Raw genomic sequence first — 16372 nt, 5'->3', positions numbered from 1 at the left:
ATAACTTGACAATGATTCTAGTATGAATGTATGCCAAGTGGTGATTTTCTAATGGAGGTTTTGAAAAGTGTGAGGTGTGAAAAGTAGTTTTAGTTGTGAGCAAGCATTTAGGAGTTATACCTACCCAAGGTCTTTATGGGCATTTCCTATCCTTATGAGGGTAAAACTGTCCTTACTATTGAGAAATAAGTAGTTTTATCCTTTGGATGTAAAAGGATCATCGTAGGGTCACCGATTGGTCATTGAAGGCAACATTTGTGAGGATACCTTAGCATTCGAAGGGACTATCATCATTTAACCGTAGGCTACACCGAAGGGTCATCGAGGGACAAAGGCAACATTCGAGGGACTATGATGATTTAACCGAAGGGTCTTTGCTAAGTGCGTCCTCACATTCGCGGGACATGACCATAATACCGTAATATCGTAGGGTAACAAAGAGAGGTCCAAGATCGCATATTTAAAGGCAAAGTTTTACAATTAATTAGATAGCCGTAATCGATTAAGTAATTAGGTCTACATTAAAATCGATGAAATCAATACATTAAAATCAGCTAGGTAATTTAGGATGAATCTCCATATTAAAATTAAGTAATTTAGAATCCATCTCCATAAGGGTATCCCACACATAAAGTGGAATACCTAGCCGGCCGTTTCCTCGGGAATATGTAAGCCTTTACACAATTCAGCACACGGGTTAGAATATTGAGATAAAGTACAATTAAAAATTGCACCACAAAATAAACACAACAGTCATAAGGTCAGGCCAAATAATGCAGAATTATCATAAACCTTGATTAGACAAACGTAAGGCAGAACAGAAAAGAAACAAAACAGCCACTGTCCCGTTCGCTCCTGCTTCGCCTAGCGAAGGCTTAGCGAGTGCTCGCCACAGGCTCGCTTAGCGATGTGCTAGCGAGCGGCTACGGGTTTTGAATTTGACAACAACACTATCTCAGGAACCTTGAACTTTATGGCATATAATTACAGGAATAGCATGGACAAACATTTAGGATATTCAGGCATACTTAAGTTCACATGTGAAATCAAATTACATATCCAAAAATTTAATCATGATGCATTACGTATGTAAAGATTACCGATTGGAAACATAGAACAGTAGTGATGCGCAAACCTGTTTGCAATTGCAAGGTTGAAAGGGACTGATCACTCTGGGTATCAGATTGAGTTTGGGCGGCGGTAGCTTCGGTGCGGATGAGCTGCCTTCAGGGTTTCCTTCTTCTGAATTCTCTGGATTAGCAGGGTTTCTATGCCAGGGTTTCTGTCCGTCTTCGTCCGTCTTCGTTCGTCTTTTTCGTGGCTGAAGTGCCGGTATTTATAATGCTCTTGTTGTGACCTAATGGGCTCAGAATGAAGCCCAAAAATTCTGATATTCGCAAACTTCGCTAGGCGAGCGTGTAGCGAAGGTTCGCTAGGCGAAGGATTTGCTCGCCTAGCGAGAAGGCAATTTATGACCTAATGGGCTCAGAATGAAGCCCAACAATTCTGGTATTCGCAAGCTTCGCTAGGCGAAGGAGTTGCTCGCCTAGCGAGCAAGCTAGTTTGGGCCTTTTCTGAATTGGGCCTGTTGTGAGCTGGGCTTTTGTTCCCTTAAGGTCAGTGACTTGCAGAATAAGTTGGAGTGCCTTAGACAAATGTTTTGCAAGATTAACGGGCAAATTTTGGGGTATGACAGCTGCCCCTGTTCAATATTCTTGAACCGAGAGAGTTAGGATGGCGTGCATGCCATTCGTGGTCTGGAGGTGGAAGATTATTGAACACTAGAATGCCCCAAAAATTTGCACTTGTCAATTAGTCTTGATGGAGATGGGCTTAAAGATGCCATCCAGGAAGTTTGATGATGAGAGCTTCGGATTGTGTCGTATGTTAGACGATATCTGAAGACATGGGTGTCATACCGGGTCATTCGCTAGACCGTATCGTGAGTCCCCCCTTGTCGACTTCGCTGGGGAGTCAGAGTGTGTTATACACTGTTGGGGATAAGGGATCAGAATAGATCACACGCTAGACCATATCTGAATAGCAGAGTGAGGTGTTCATTAGGCAGATGACTTCGCTGGGGATGAAAAATCAGAATGGATCCTACGCTAGATCGTATCTAAGTTGCGGAATAAGCCGTCCGTTAGGCTGTTTCTGATGACGAAAGGGGTAGTCATACGCTAGACTACACTTCAGAATGTACCGTACGCTAGATAGCATCTGAGGACTTGAAGGTCTAACTGGGTCGTAAATTATACCGTATTGGAGTAGTTGAAGGTCTAAATGGGTTGTACATTAGACCGTCTCTGAGAAGAATGAGCCGTCCGTTAGGCTGAATCTGATGATGAAAGGGGTAGTCGTACGCTAGACTACACTTCAGAAATGTACCATACACTAGGTAGCATCTGAGGACTTGAAGGTCTAACTGGGTCGTAAATTAGACCGTATTGGAGTAGTTGAAGGTCTAACTGGGTCGTACATTAGACCGTCTCTGAGCAGAATGAGTCGTCCGTTAGGCTGAATCTGATGATGAAAGGGGTAGTCGTACGCTAGACTACACTTCAGAAATGTACCGTACACTAGGTAGCATCTGAGGACTTGAAGGTCTAACTGGGTCGTACATTAGACCGTCTCTGAGCAGAATGAGCCGTCCGTTAGGCTATATCCGATGATATTTGTATATGTTGTATTTGCAATAAATGTCTGGGATGGGCTTATAGATGCCATCGTTAGGAGGATGTCAGAATGAATGTTGACATGGAGTATATCTGAAAGATGTAGTTGAATCTCGAATGTAACCGATAAGGGTGTCCGTCTGAATGAACCTTTGTTTTGACTATATCGGGAGGATAATTAACCTGAAAAAAGGTTAGCCTCATGCCATGTCATGATGCATGAGATGTTTTATGCTTGTGAAAATAAATGCGAACAATGTATGCATGCGTATGCTGTGAAATGATGTAATGAATGAATTATGCATCTGAAAAGTTCTTCCCGAGGACTCCACTGGGGAAATAAATCTCAGTCTTCTGGTTGGAGATATTTGTAACGATGACCCTTTCTCAGCTGGGGGTACTTGACTTCTGTCTGATGGTGGAAATACTCAACAGAGCCCGGCTGGGGATAAAAGAGATGACCAGTCTGTCTGGTGATGCCGACCTCTTCTGGAAATAGCCAGTTTTTTTGTTGGGGAACAGGATTTGTAACCGGACTTGTTGGAAAGCATGGTTAGACCTTATCTTCGACCCTAAAGTCTTTCAGTAATTGTTATTGCTATTTCATGCATGTTTTTCCGGTAAACATCAATCATATTCAAATGCATATATCAATTCAAATTAAATCAATGGACGTTTATGCAAACAAAACAGAAAAAGTAAAAACAAAAGCATCTTTTTGGAAATAAAATTATATTGATTTGAAAGAGGGCCTATAAACAGGTAATCTGTGTACAAAGAGACAGAAATCCTAGTAAGAGGAAATTGTCAAGAAAATAAAGAGAAAGCTATGCAGAAAAAGTCCTATTGATTTTAATTCCACTACTGTCATTATGTCTTCAAGTATCTCATCTCCCTTGCGGTCGGATAAAAGTGATTAGCTTGTTTAGTCCTTGGAACTTGGGTGAAGCTGACTGAGAACGGGACATAGTCATACGCTTTAATCCCTAATTTTTGCCTGGACCGCCTTTTCAGGTTTTCAGTCCATCAGGATACCCTTTTTTGCCCAAGCCGCCTTTTCAGGTTTTCGACTTGCCGGGTGTGCCTGCGTAGTATTTTTTTTAACTATGTCCGTATTCACAGGATGCGGGAAGTCTTCGTCATCCACTGTAGCAAGCATCATGGCTCCACCAGAGAATACCTTCTTAATTACAAATGGCCCTTCGTATGTGGGAGTCAATTTGCCCCTGGGATCAATTTGTGGTAGAATGATACGCTTTATTACCAAGTCGCCGATTTGATACACCCGTCTCTTGACCCTTTTGTTAAATGCCTGGGTCATGCGCTTCTGATATATCTGCCCATGACAAACAGCCGCAAGTCTCTTTTCATCAATCAAATTTATCTGATCGAGTCGAGTTTGGATCCATTCATCCTCGTCTAAACCTATCTCTTTCATGATTCTTAGAGAGGGAATCTGAACCTCCACCAGTAAAACGACTTCCATTCCGTAGACTAAAGAGAAGGGAGTTGCCCCTGTCGAAGTGCGCACTGAAGTGCGATAACCATAAAGAGTAAATGGTAACATTTCATGCCAGTCTTTGTACGTCACTGTCATCTTTCGTATAATCTTCTTAATATTCTTATTAGCAGCCTCCACGGCGCCGTTCATCTTTGGCCGGTACGGAGAAGAGTTATGGTGTGTCATTTTGAACTGCGTGCAGAGTTCAGTAATCATCTGGTTGTTCAAATTGGAGAGAGCAGGTTTTCCAAATGTATATTTGATGAGATCCATCTTAGAAATCAATAAAGTGGTATGATTCAACATATACTGTCTTAGTCGGCGAGCAGCCTAAGCCGAAGCATAACAAGCTTTCTCGAGCTGTGAGTATCTTGTTTCACAGTCAGTACCTTTTTGCTAAGGTAGTATATGGCATGCTCTTTTCGACCAGACTCGTCATGTTGCCCCAGCACCCCCTATTGGATTTTCTAACACGGTCGAATACATGATTAGAGGTCTTCCTTCAACAGGTGATAGGAGATACTTCTTGATTTTGTCAAAAAGCTTCCTGACATTCATCATCTCTTGACTGTTCTCAGTAATTTGAAGATGGGTTTGCAAGTAGCAGTCAAATGGGAGATAGATCGGGCGACGTGGTCCAGATTCACAATTTCGATCGATGCCTCGTGCGGCTGAATAGTCCTTTCTTCTTGCAGTAGTCTGGCAAGTTCTCAGGTACTTCACAATCTTCCTCACTTCCATCCTCGGCTTGGTAGATCGGATTTTCAAAGTCATAATGAACAGTAGCAGAGTTATTACCAACAGGATCCAGAGTGGATATGGATCGGCAAATTGTTACGTGAGTGTGTGCAAGAAAACATAGCTTTGTTTAAAAGATGACAGGAAAGATAAAGAGCGCAATATTTGAATGCAAAAAATCCATTGATTCATTGAATGTGAATATGCTTATGAAAATGACAAAACATTTAACCAAATTTGATACATTAGATGAGCAATAACAATTACTCCTGACTAAAGAAAATCAGGATAGTGTCTTCAGCCTTCCAATTTTGAGTCTGTCACCAATTGTTGGGAAAATCCAGCTATCCAAGTCATAATCGTTATCAGTATCTTCCATAGCATTGACAGTCTCGTCATGATTAGGCAGAGGAGTAGAGATGACATTAGGAGTCTCCGGAGGATCAGAGGTAGCCGCCTATATTTTTCCACTTCGAATGTCGCGTTCAACATGCTCACCTGTTAATATAAGTTCAGTGAAACCCGATGAGGAACTTCTCAATAGATGGCTGTAGAATGGACCAGTCAGTGTGCTCATGAACATGTCCACTAATTCTCGATCAGTCATAGGGGGTTTGACTCTGCTAGCCAAATCTCTCCATTTTTGAGCATATTCTTTGAAGCTTTCTTTAGATCCCATAGTCATATTCTGCAACTGTAGCCGAGTAGGCGCTAATTCAGAATTATACTGGTAGTGCTTGTAGAAAGCTATCGCTAAATCAGTCCAGGTGCGGATGTCAGAGCTCTCGAGCTGATAGTACCATTCTAACTGTGTGCCAGACAGGCTCTCTTGGAAGAAATTGATCCATAGTTTCCTATCAGTGGTATACGGCTGAATCTTTCTCACATAAGCTCTCAGATGCATCTGAGGACAAGATGCCCCGTCGTATATAGTGAAAATGGGGATCTTGAATTTGCGAGGAATGACCACATCAGAGACTAAACCCAAGCTTTCGAAATCCAGACCGGGCGCCTTCTGGCCTTCCATAGCTAGCATACGTTCTTCTAGCAATTTGTACTTATCCTCTTTTGGAGAGTACAGCTCATTCTCGTAATCTTCATCGTCGTCCTCAGGGTTGAAGAGATCAACATTCTCCTCTTCTGACTCATTCTCTGTTACCTCTTCTTGATCCTCTGGCATTCTGATCTTGATTCCTGCGGCCTGTCCTTTAAGCCTTCTTCCCGGGTTGATGTAACTTACAGGTTTCTTGTCTTTCTTCTGCTCGAGCAAGAGAGCCTTCAGTTCCTCCTGCCCCTTGGATAAGATCAAGATCATCTCCTGGAGTTGAGCATTCTGAGCCTGGAGATCCTTGACAATTTGTTCGAGGGCCATTTTTCTGTTTGGAGGAAAACCGTGAGAACATTGATCCCTTTTAGAGTACCTGTTATGCAATGTATGTGATGCTATGTATGAAATGTTTTCAATGTTTGAAATCCTTGAAATGGTTAGTACAATGCCATGATGTCATGATGTTATGATGTTATGATGTTATGTAAATAACAAGCACAAGCAAGTCACACAATCATCATTCCTAAGTTTTAAGGCTTGCATGAGTTCCATAGGTAAGTACCCTCCCCACTGAAGTTTGGTTGGTTCAACCTGTCCTAGAATAGTAACCGGGTTCTAGAAGGATCTCCAATCATTGACCTTCCTTTAAGTCCACTTTAGTGCAACACCAAGTGGTTGACCAAAGCTTCCCTAAAGTCCAATCTCAAGGAGTGTAGTATCGAGTCTCAACCAACCTCAGTCGGAACCGAAACCAGTTATCTCACTACTTTCTAATGGCTAGGATGAGTCAATTAGGGTTCTAAAGGTCTGGTTAATGCTTCGATGACACCACGCGGAAGCCAAATTTTTCCTCAAGTAAACATGAGGAACATCAGGACATCCAAAGTGTCACATTAACCGTAGCCATCATTTTAACCATTCCAGTATACGCCGGATAGTCGCGATGATCTATTGCTACTTACCTAAGGTACACTAGATCCGGGTGTAGGATCTTTCACTCAAGCATAAAATACCCAAGCAATCCCTTAAAAGTAAATCAGACAATTTAAATAAGTGATCTTGTTTTTAAGGTAACCTCTCTTTTTAAGGTATCCCCAGCAGAGTCGCCAGTTCTGTCATACGGTGAACTGACTTTATGTGTTTTTGCTTTGTAAAGCAAATGTCGCGGATAGCAAGAGTCGCCACCGACTTTTCTTTTATCCAATAAGGAAAGGTGGAAAAGAACAGGAAAGACCTTAATTTAGATTTTGGGTTCGGGAGGTACATTATACAAAGGGAAGGTGTTAGCACCCTTTGTATCCATGGTTATCCATAGGCTCTTAATTGCTTGATCACTTATGGTTGTCTGGAAAAAGTGGTTGTGAAGTGTTTAGAAAATGTTTTGAAAAGAGAATTTAACTTTGTAATGATTCTTGTATGAATGTATACAAAGTGGTTATCTCGTTTAGTTTAGAAAGTTGTTTAGAAAAATATAACTTGACAATGATTCTAGTACGAATGTATGCCAAGTGGTGATTTTCTAATGGAGGTTTTGAAAAGTGTGAGGTGTGAAAAGTAGTTTTAGTTGTGAGCAAGCATTTAGGAGTTATACCTACCCAAGGTCTTTATGGGCATTTCCTATCCTTATGAGGGTAAAACTGTCCTTACTATTGAGAAATAAGTAGTTTTATCCTTTGGATGTAAAAGGGTCATCGTAGGGTCACCGATTGGTCATTGAAGGCAACATTTGTGAGGATACCTTAGCATTCGAAGGGACTATCATCATTTAACCGTAGGCTACACCGAAGGGTCATCGAGGGACAAAGGCAACATTCGAGGGACTATGATGATTTAACCGAAGGGTCTTTGCTAAGTGCGTCCTCACATTCGCGGGACATGACCATAATACCGTAATATCGTAGGGTAACAAAGAGAGGTCCAAGATCGCATATTTAAAGGCAAAGTTTTACAATTAATTAGATAGCCGTAATCGATTAAGTAATTAGGTCTACATTAAAATCGATGAAATCAATACATTAAAATCAGCTAGGTAATTTAGGATGAATCTCCATATTAAAATTAAGTAATTTAGAATCCATCTCCATAAGGGTATCCCACACATAAAGTGGAATACCTAGCCGGCCGTTTCCTCGGGAATATGTAAGCCTTTACACAATTCAGCACGCGGGTTAGAATATTGAGATAAAGTACAATTGAAAATTGCACCACAAAATAAACACAACAGTCATAAGGTCAGGCCAAATAATGCAGAATTATCATAAACCTTGATTAGACAAACGTAAGGCAGAACAGAAAAGAAACAAAACAGCCACTGTCCCGTTCGCTCCTGCTTCGCCTAGCGAAGGCTTAGCGAGTGCTCGCCACAGGCTCGCTTAGCGATGTGCTAGCGAGCGGCTACGGGTTTTGAATTTGACAACAACACTATCTCAGAAACCTTGAACTTTATGGCATATAATTACAGGAATAGCATGGACAAACATTTAGGATATTCAGGCATACTTAAGTTCACATGTGAAATCAAATTACATATCCAAAAATTTAATCATGATGCATTACGTATGTAAAGATTACCGATTGGAAACATAGAACAGTAGTGATGCGCAAACCTGTTTGCAATTGCAAGGTTGAAAGGGACTGATCACTCTGGGTATCAGATTGAGTTTGGGCGGCGGTAGCTTCGGTGCGGATGAGCTGCCTTCAGGGTTTCCTTCTTCTGAATTCTCTGGATTAGCAGGGTTTCTATGCCAGGGTTTCTGTCCGTCTTCGTCCGTCTTCGTCCGTCTTCGTCCGTCTTCGTCCGTCTTTTTCGTGGCTGAAGTGTCGGTATTTATAATGCTCTTGTTGTGACCTAATGGGCTCAGAATGAAGCCCAAAAATTCTAATATTCGCAAACTTCGCTAGGTGAGCGTGTAGCGAAGGTTCGCTAGGCGAAGGATTTGCTCGCCTAGCGAGCAGGCAATTTGTGACCTAATGGGCTCAGAATGAAGCCCAACAATTCTGGTATTCGCAAGCTTCGCTAGGCGAAGGAGTTGCTCGCCTAGCGAGCAAGCTAGTTTGGGCCTTTTCTGAATTGGGCCTGTTGTGAGCTGGGCTTTTGTTCCCTTAAGGTCAGTGACTTGCAGAATAAGTTGGAGTGCCTTAGACAAATGTTTTGCAAGATTAACGGGCAAATTTTGGGGTATGACAGATATGAATACACATCTTCTTTCTTGTCCAATATCTTCCATCAATAATTGTAGAAACTGCCTCCAACTCTCCTTTGTTTCAGTTTCAACAACACCAAATGCCAATGGGAAGTATTGATCATGGGAACCCTACCCACAACAATTAGAAGTTTTCCACCATATTTGGTCTTGAGATGACATCCATCAACTCCAACAAATGATCTACATCCATTTATGAAACCCTTCTTGCAACCATCAAAACATAAGTAAAATAAGCCAAACCTTGGTTGTATCGATGGCAATGGTCGTTCAACATTCATCTTCACAATATTCCCAGGATTAACCCTTCTTAACTCAGCAACTTACCTTCATAGATTTGCATATTGCTTGTCAGCATTCCCTTTCAATAATTTTCTTTGCTATCAACTTTTCCCTCCATGTTGTAGCAACACTAATACCTACATAGAAATTTTGTTTGATATCTTGCATAATATCACAGATTCTCATTATTTCAGATGCTTGCATTCTCTTGACTACAGCCTTGGCCATCCATTTTGAGCTTACATATCTATTATTCAAAATCCTAGCACATGTGTGGGTATCCACCAATATTTTAATATCATATGTATGCTTGTGGACCAGTTTATAGCATAAAACTAAAAAATCACATTTAGCCTTGCATTCTACCCTTACCCTATAACTCTCATTTTTTACAAAGGTAATTTCCCTACCATTTAACACCGACCACTCACAAATTTTCTCTCTAAAGTCAACAAGAGAATTAAATTTCATACCCCACTTAAATTTATAGTCCTTATTGAGCTGCTCTTTCCTAAACCTTTCAAACTTGGGTCATTCTTTATCACCAGATTCATCTGGATCTGAGTTGTCCAATTCATCACTATAATATTCATCATCTTCAGTTTTCTTGTTGGGCCTATATAGTAATTCTGCAACTATCTCCCCTTGATTTATAGGTATAATTACATCAACTCCACCAAATCCATCTACAAGAGCAATGGCTCTATCATCCTCACTATCATCTAACCTTTCAACCACCTCATCATCTAATCCTTTCACATATATCACCATTAACATACTTAGGAACCTTACTCTTAGTTATATGTCATCAACATCATGTTCCACAAATATGTCTACATCAACTTGAGTTTCACAAGCATATGCAGCAAAATCATATGCATCATCATCCTTCGTTATCTAAAAGAAATTCTCATCCATTTCCAGAATTATCGTCCACAACCTATAAGTTGCTTCTTTATAACTCCACATATTCACCAACTTACGAATGTTTCCTGTTGTCCATTTGTCTATGTGTTGCCCATACACATGCGTATCAACACCCATTTGTAAATGATGTCATTCTGCTTGACCAATATAAATTCACCCATGGTAAAACTCACATTAAAATGTTACACATTCTATGAAATGGATTTGAAACAACATTTAGATCTCAATACCGTCTTCAACCAAAAGAATCTCAGATATTGGAAGAGAAGAAAATTCAAAAAACCTACCTCAGACATGATAAGCTTCAATGTCGTCTTCAACAGAGAACACAAACAACATTCGTGTTCGTCTTCACCTTCAACCAACCTTCGTATTCGTCTTCGTCTTCAACCAACACAAGTTACCTGATTTGGGATTTTTCTAAAACCCTAACATTTACATGTGAATTAAATAACACACTTTCAAAGTATGAAGAAAAAAAATTAATCCACCTGGTTAATGAAATTCCACGCGCACTAATAAAATGAAAATTTAATTCACCTAACATTATCATATATGCCACACTGAAAAAATAAGGGAATCTGGGTTGAAATAGTGCACACGAGGGCCTTACAGAGGGAATCTTGGTATTACGAGGGTGAACAAAAAAAAATCGTTTACAAGGGCTAAAACGAATCTCGCTTACATTGCAGAGGGTGTTATATATTTAACTCTTTTTATTTTTAATCATATTATTCCTAATATTATTGTTTATCTTTCATCTTCGACATGTATTACTATTTTAATTTAAATTTACTATTATTCTTAAATTTATTCTTTTTTTCAAATTTTTATTTTTACGACAGTCTACAAATAAATACGCATCAAAAATCATATTCCACCCAAAATCATACTCCATTCGTTGACACGAGTTTGTTATTAATTATGTATTAAAAAATAATAATAAAAATGATAGCTAACAATAAAATTCAACATTTTAAAGTAGCGCGAAGGAATATTTTAGTTTACAAGAGCAATAAATATTGAAGTGAGATAGTAAGAAGTATCGAGTAGCTAGTTAAGGAAGAAGGGGACGGGTGACAATTTGCTCGGCTGGGCCTTTCCTTGCATGACTGACACCCATGACGTCTCTCTTCTGTTCACTCTGCTCCGCTAAAACCATAACACCGACCTCTCATTCCTCCTTTCTCTAAACCTTACTACTATTTCTCAACAACAATGCTTTCACTTTTTTCTCAACCTTTTCCTCCTTCTTCTTCTTCTTCTACATTACCCCGCACCACCACCTTCAAACTCAAACCTTTCACTGTTTTTTCTTCTTCTTCTTCTTCTCCTTCTCAACCTTTCCCTCCTTTTCTTCCTAAACAAATTCACACTATCAAGGATCCTTTTGCTAGAAAATTTGCAATGCGGATTCAAAGATTACCCGTCCCTGTAATTCACTATTTCTCTCTCTTTATGCTACTATAAATTAAATTCACTGTTTCAAGTTAAGTCTGTACGGTTTAATCATTAACTCAAATTAATAATCATGTACTTGTACCGCTATTTAAATTCACTTTATTGTTACTTACACAGATTTTCGTACATTTATGTTCTATTCAATCATTCATGTGATTCACTTTTTTTCTTTTAAATACTATTTATATGCTTCAATTAGTGAAAGTATCTTTGATTTCAAAATATTCTGTTATTGAAGGTTTTTTGAGGGTTTGGATTTGAGACCTGGAAATTTGTTGAATCTGTAATTGGGTGAAATTGGGTGCATTTGTTTGGTGGTGGTGGTGGTGGTGGTGGTTGTTGTTATTTATTATGGGTCTTTCTACATTACTCCCAAATTCTTGACAAACAATAATAGAATTTTGTTTGTGGTTATAAAATGTGCTTGGCCCAGTGGTGTGTAAGGTCAATTCTCATACATTCTAGTGTAAAAAAATAGGTTTGTCCCACCACACTGTATAGTTCTAGGTTGAAAGTTTTGAGATGCAATGGATCTTGTCAAATTTATTGCGGTACCATGGTTGGTGGAATTATTATATACGGTTAACAAAATTACTTTTTCTTTCTTTGGCCTTTCTCAGAACTAATTCTTGCAGTTGATTAATGTGTGATTTGTTCCGTATGACATGATTAGGTTAGCTTTGCAGAAAACCCAATCATGAGCAGTTGTGTGAAGCCGTTGGTGCAGAGCAAGGAGCCGCCGGTTGTTCTTCTACACGGTTTCGATAGGTGCTTAATATTTGCAAGAGACGAAATTTGTTTAAGACATTTTATGATTAAGTTGAGCCTGAATTTTCATGCCGTCTTATTGTTCAGTTCGTGTTTAGAATGGAGATATGGATACCCATTGCTTGAAGAATCTGGTTTCGAGACCTGGGCAGTCGATATTCTTGGTTGGGGTTTCTCTGATTTAGGTTTGTTTTATTACTTTGCCTATTGTATCTTGTTTGTTTACCCCTTTCTTTTTGAGGTTTTTTATGCTTTCAACTCTAATTTTTCTTTTATCCATCAGAAAATCTTCCTCCTTGTGACGTGGTATCAAAGCGCAATCACTTTTACCAGGTTATTGTGTTTCCTTAGCTTGAATGCATCTCTTGTATCCCTGTGTGTATATCAAACCTTGTATCACTGTTAACAATCGCGAATCATGGAAAATAGCGGTTTGTGTAAATTCTGCCGCAAAAACAATGCTATAGCGCCATTACAACAGCTATTTGACAACATTTTATACTAATTAAGATATCGCAAAAGAATAATAATTTGTTCAAAATCCTCTACGCTATAACATCGCCATTTGTCAACAATGCCTTTTACCAAATTATGTAGATTGGGGTGACAAATCAGTTAAATTATAGGCTTGAATTGTTTAAAAACAATCATCTAAAGAATTTTCTATCTTCATCGATCATCAATTTCTTTCAATGTCTCATATTTTCCTCCCATTGTTACACACTTTGTTGAAGGTTAGTTGTATTTATCTTTTGCAGTTTTGGAAGTCCTACATCAGAAGGCCAATGATATTAGTTGGACCAAGCCTCGGCTCTGCTGTTGCAATTGATTTTGCAGTTAATTATCCAGAAGCTGTATGTGCCATCAAATAAATTTAATTCTTAATATCCACCACGGCACAGTTTGTGAGAAAATCATCTCCTAAAAGAAGTTCATCAAATGACTCTGGGGATTTATTTGTAAATCATCTTTTCAGGTGGAAAAACTTATTTTGATTGATGCTAGTGTATATGCAGAGGGAACTGGAAACTTAGCAACCTTGCCTAGATCGGTAGCCTATGCTGGGGTAAATATATCCATCTTACTAAAACCTTAAAACCAAATTGCTGATCATCATTATAATTCACTGTTGACACTGTTTGAATCAGGTATATTTATTGAAGAGCCTTCCGTTGCGCTTATATGCCAACTATTTGACCTTCACTAACATGCCCTTACACACCATCCTTGATGGGACTAATGTGAGTTTCCCTGTCCTTAAAATTATGGTTTTCTATGACATGTTTTTGCATCTTTGTCTTCAGATTGTGACATTAGGTACTTGTTCTCTTTGATAACTTGGCATCATCTTTATAGGTGGGCCGTTTACATTGCTTATTGCCTTGGTGGGATGATGCTACTGTTGATTTTATGACTAGTGGCGGTTACAAAATTGCTTCCCTCATAAGAAAGGTATATGCAACATTTTATGTTATTTTCATGGAGTTTGGGATGCATCTTCCCCTTTGAAACAAATGAATACTTTGAAATATGATTCTTCGCATCGGACCTTCTGACCATGGGGTATGATGACAGTAATCACTTTCTTGTTGGCTGCTAGTCAATTTTTTAGCATTGAAAATATTGTATGTTTGTTAACTGTATTGTTTTCATTTAGTACTGTGATTTTGTTGAATGCAGCCGACCCTACCTACAACGATAAGGCTTAATCGTTGTTATATTTTAAATCTTAATGAAATCAAAAGCTTATTTTTGTATGAGGCTTTAGGTGTATGTGGTTATAATCTCACTTCCTTATTGAAGTTTTTAAGTTCTTTATACATTAATTTTACAATTTTTATACATTAGAGCTCCCGAATTTAATAGAAACAGGCCATGAATTGTTCGGAATGTTGTCATTGATCACCATTAATGACACATGCTGAAGTTACAAGGTAGTTTTTCTACCTGTATTATGTTTCTGGACTCAAGTTACACGCACACTAAACCAAAATGAAAACATAGCCCCATTTTTGTTAGGAAAACAATTAAAAGTATGTCTTCATCAATTGAGGTTGAAATTTGGGCTTGAAAAAAGTATCAGTTTGCATAGAAAAATAAATTCATCTTATTTCCCGAAGCTTGATTTCCTTCTCAGTAATATGTTTTGAATTTGTTTAACAGGTAAAGCAGAAAACACTGATAATATGGGGTGAAAATGACCGTATAGTCAGCAATAAGCTTGCAGTGGTTAGTTATCATATAGCATGTGATTAACAATATTTTCCCCGTTTATTGGACGCTTGCTAGGGAACAATATTTTACGTAAATACTGCAAGTGAAGTTGACTATTAAACTTTTATTCTTGCAGCAACTACACTGTGAATTACCTGATGCAGTTCTACGTCAAATACCCGATTGTGGGCATATTCCTCATTTGGAAAGACCTGATTCAGCTATAAAATTAATTGTTGAATTTATTCAAACAGAGAAAAAGAAATTAAGTAAACTTGTTTCACAAGTAAGCCAAGTGAGTTAACTTTTTGCGACCCAGCAGGCAGAAGAGCTAAACAAGTTTTCGGAATGCTCCTTCCCTAACTAGAGTTTTAGAGGAAAAAGCAATATGTGCTGCAGAAGCTTATTATTCATAAGTAGAAGTCTTTCTCATATTATATATATAGTTTATTTTGAGTGTTAATGTCTTAGTTATTGAATTATGTTTTCAGTGAATAAGTATTCTTCAATGTTATCTTTCTAAGTAGTAGTATAGCACAGTGTAATTATTTTATAATGTAGCAAACTTCAACTATGGTGACATAAGACCATGTGATTTTACCATTATATGTTGAATATAAAATTGAGATGCATTTGGAATAAATCCATGACTACCAACATCCTCTGAAGCTTCCTGTTAGGAACCTGGAACAGAAAATACACTAGAACATGTACAAATTAGAAGAGAGATGAGTTTTGTATATTATTTGTGATCAAATGCAAAGTTTACAGAAAGGGAAACAATCCCTAGATTCTGCAAAAGAGTATGCTATAGGGATCTACCTTTCCCTTTTAGAATAAACTTTCAACACTTTGGATCCATTGGATCTGTGATGGATTAATAGATCACTTGGGTCTATCCCCTCATAGCCCCTCATAGGCATATGTTTGCCACGGTGCAAACATTACCATTTATGGATAGTGACAAAAAATAATAGTTTTTCTTTTTATTTTCTTAAATGTACTTTTGATTTACTCTATTTAAGACATTGAAGTTTTAATCTCTTTTTAAAATCCAGTTTTTCTTTTCTCTATTTTAAATTTTTTGTAATGTATTTTGGTCTTTCATTTTATTTTGGGATTGATTTTATTGGCCTAATTCTATGTAAGCGGGCAAATTTAAATATCAATTTAAACTAATTTAAACCATCTAAGAATAATAATTTTAATCAATTTTTTTTGAAGTTTTTTTTTAAAAAGAAGAAGAAAAAGAAGTCATCATCAACCATTCCAAGAGACAGTTAGTCAGAGGCATACAGTTTCAAGACACTGGGGCAAGTCAAATTAAGATCTTCCTATGACAAGACTGCTTCATAACTTGTGAATGGGGCAATTCATGCAGATATCCAACAAATTGGGGCAGAGGTAGACTACAAAGGTACAAGTTCTCTCAATGTTTCAAAACAAGTGCAGAGGTGTATCAACAATTGTCTAGTCTGAAGTAGGTGTCGGGGAATCACGTCTTTATGAAGTTTATTCTAGCCTTAAATTCCCCACTTCCCACCACATGAGCATT

General features: G+C 38.4%; 1 protein-coding gene across 3 annotated transcripts; it reads left to right on the top strand.

Moving 5' to 3' along the window:
• Nucleotides 1-11389: 11389 nt before the first annotated feature.
• LOC127119653 (uncharacterized) lies at nucleotides 11390-15460 on the top strand. Of its 3 annotated transcripts, none has more exons than XM_051049926.1 (10): nucleotides 11390-11808; nucleotides 12509-12603; nucleotides 12691-12788; nucleotides 12887-12936; nucleotides 13362-13457; nucleotides 13580-13669; nucleotides 13752-13844; nucleotides 13960-14055; nucleotides 14767-14832; nucleotides 14954-15460. In XM_051049926.1, the coding sequence occupies exons 1-10, from the start codon at nucleotides 11593-11595 to the stop codon at nucleotides 15119-15121; spliced, it is 1068 nt and encodes a 355-aa protein (XP_050905883.1). In that variant the 5' UTR covers nucleotides 11390-11592; the 3' UTR covers nucleotides 15122-15460. The 3 variants fall into 3 exon arrangements, with proteins under 3 accessions (XP_050905883.1, XP_050905885.1, XP_050905884.1); XM_051049928.1 differs by lacking the exon at nucleotides 11390-11808 and adding an exon at nucleotides 12230-12394; XM_051049927.1 differs by lacking the exon at nucleotides 11390-11808 and adding an exon at nucleotides 12273-12416.
• Nucleotides 15461-16372: the final 912 nt, after the last annotated feature.

The sequence above is a fragment of the Lathyrus oleraceus genome, chromosome 2, assembly GCF_024323335.1.
Source record: "Lathyrus oleraceus cultivar Zhongwan6 chromosome 2, CAAS_Psat_ZW6_1.0, whole genome shotgun sequence".
Classification (NCBI taxonomy): Eukaryota; Viridiplantae; Streptophyta; class Magnoliopsida; order Fabales; family Fabaceae; genus Lathyrus; species Lathyrus oleraceus.
This window is presented reverse-complemented; position numbering and strand designations above follow the sequence as displayed.

Coding starts and splice junctions, on each gene's coding strand:
- LOC127119653 (XM_051049926.1), top strand. CDS start 11,593: ATGCTTTCACTTTTTTCTCAACCTTTTCCTCCTTCTTCTTCTTCTTCT. Junction 11,809..12,508: donor TTCAAAGATTACCCGTCCCT/GTAATTCACTAT, acceptor TGACATGATTAG/GTTAGCTTTGCAGAAAACCC. Junction 14,056..14,766: donor TTGCTTCCCTCATAAGAAAG/GTATATGCAACA, acceptor TTTGTTTAACAG/GTAAAGCAGAAAACACTGAT.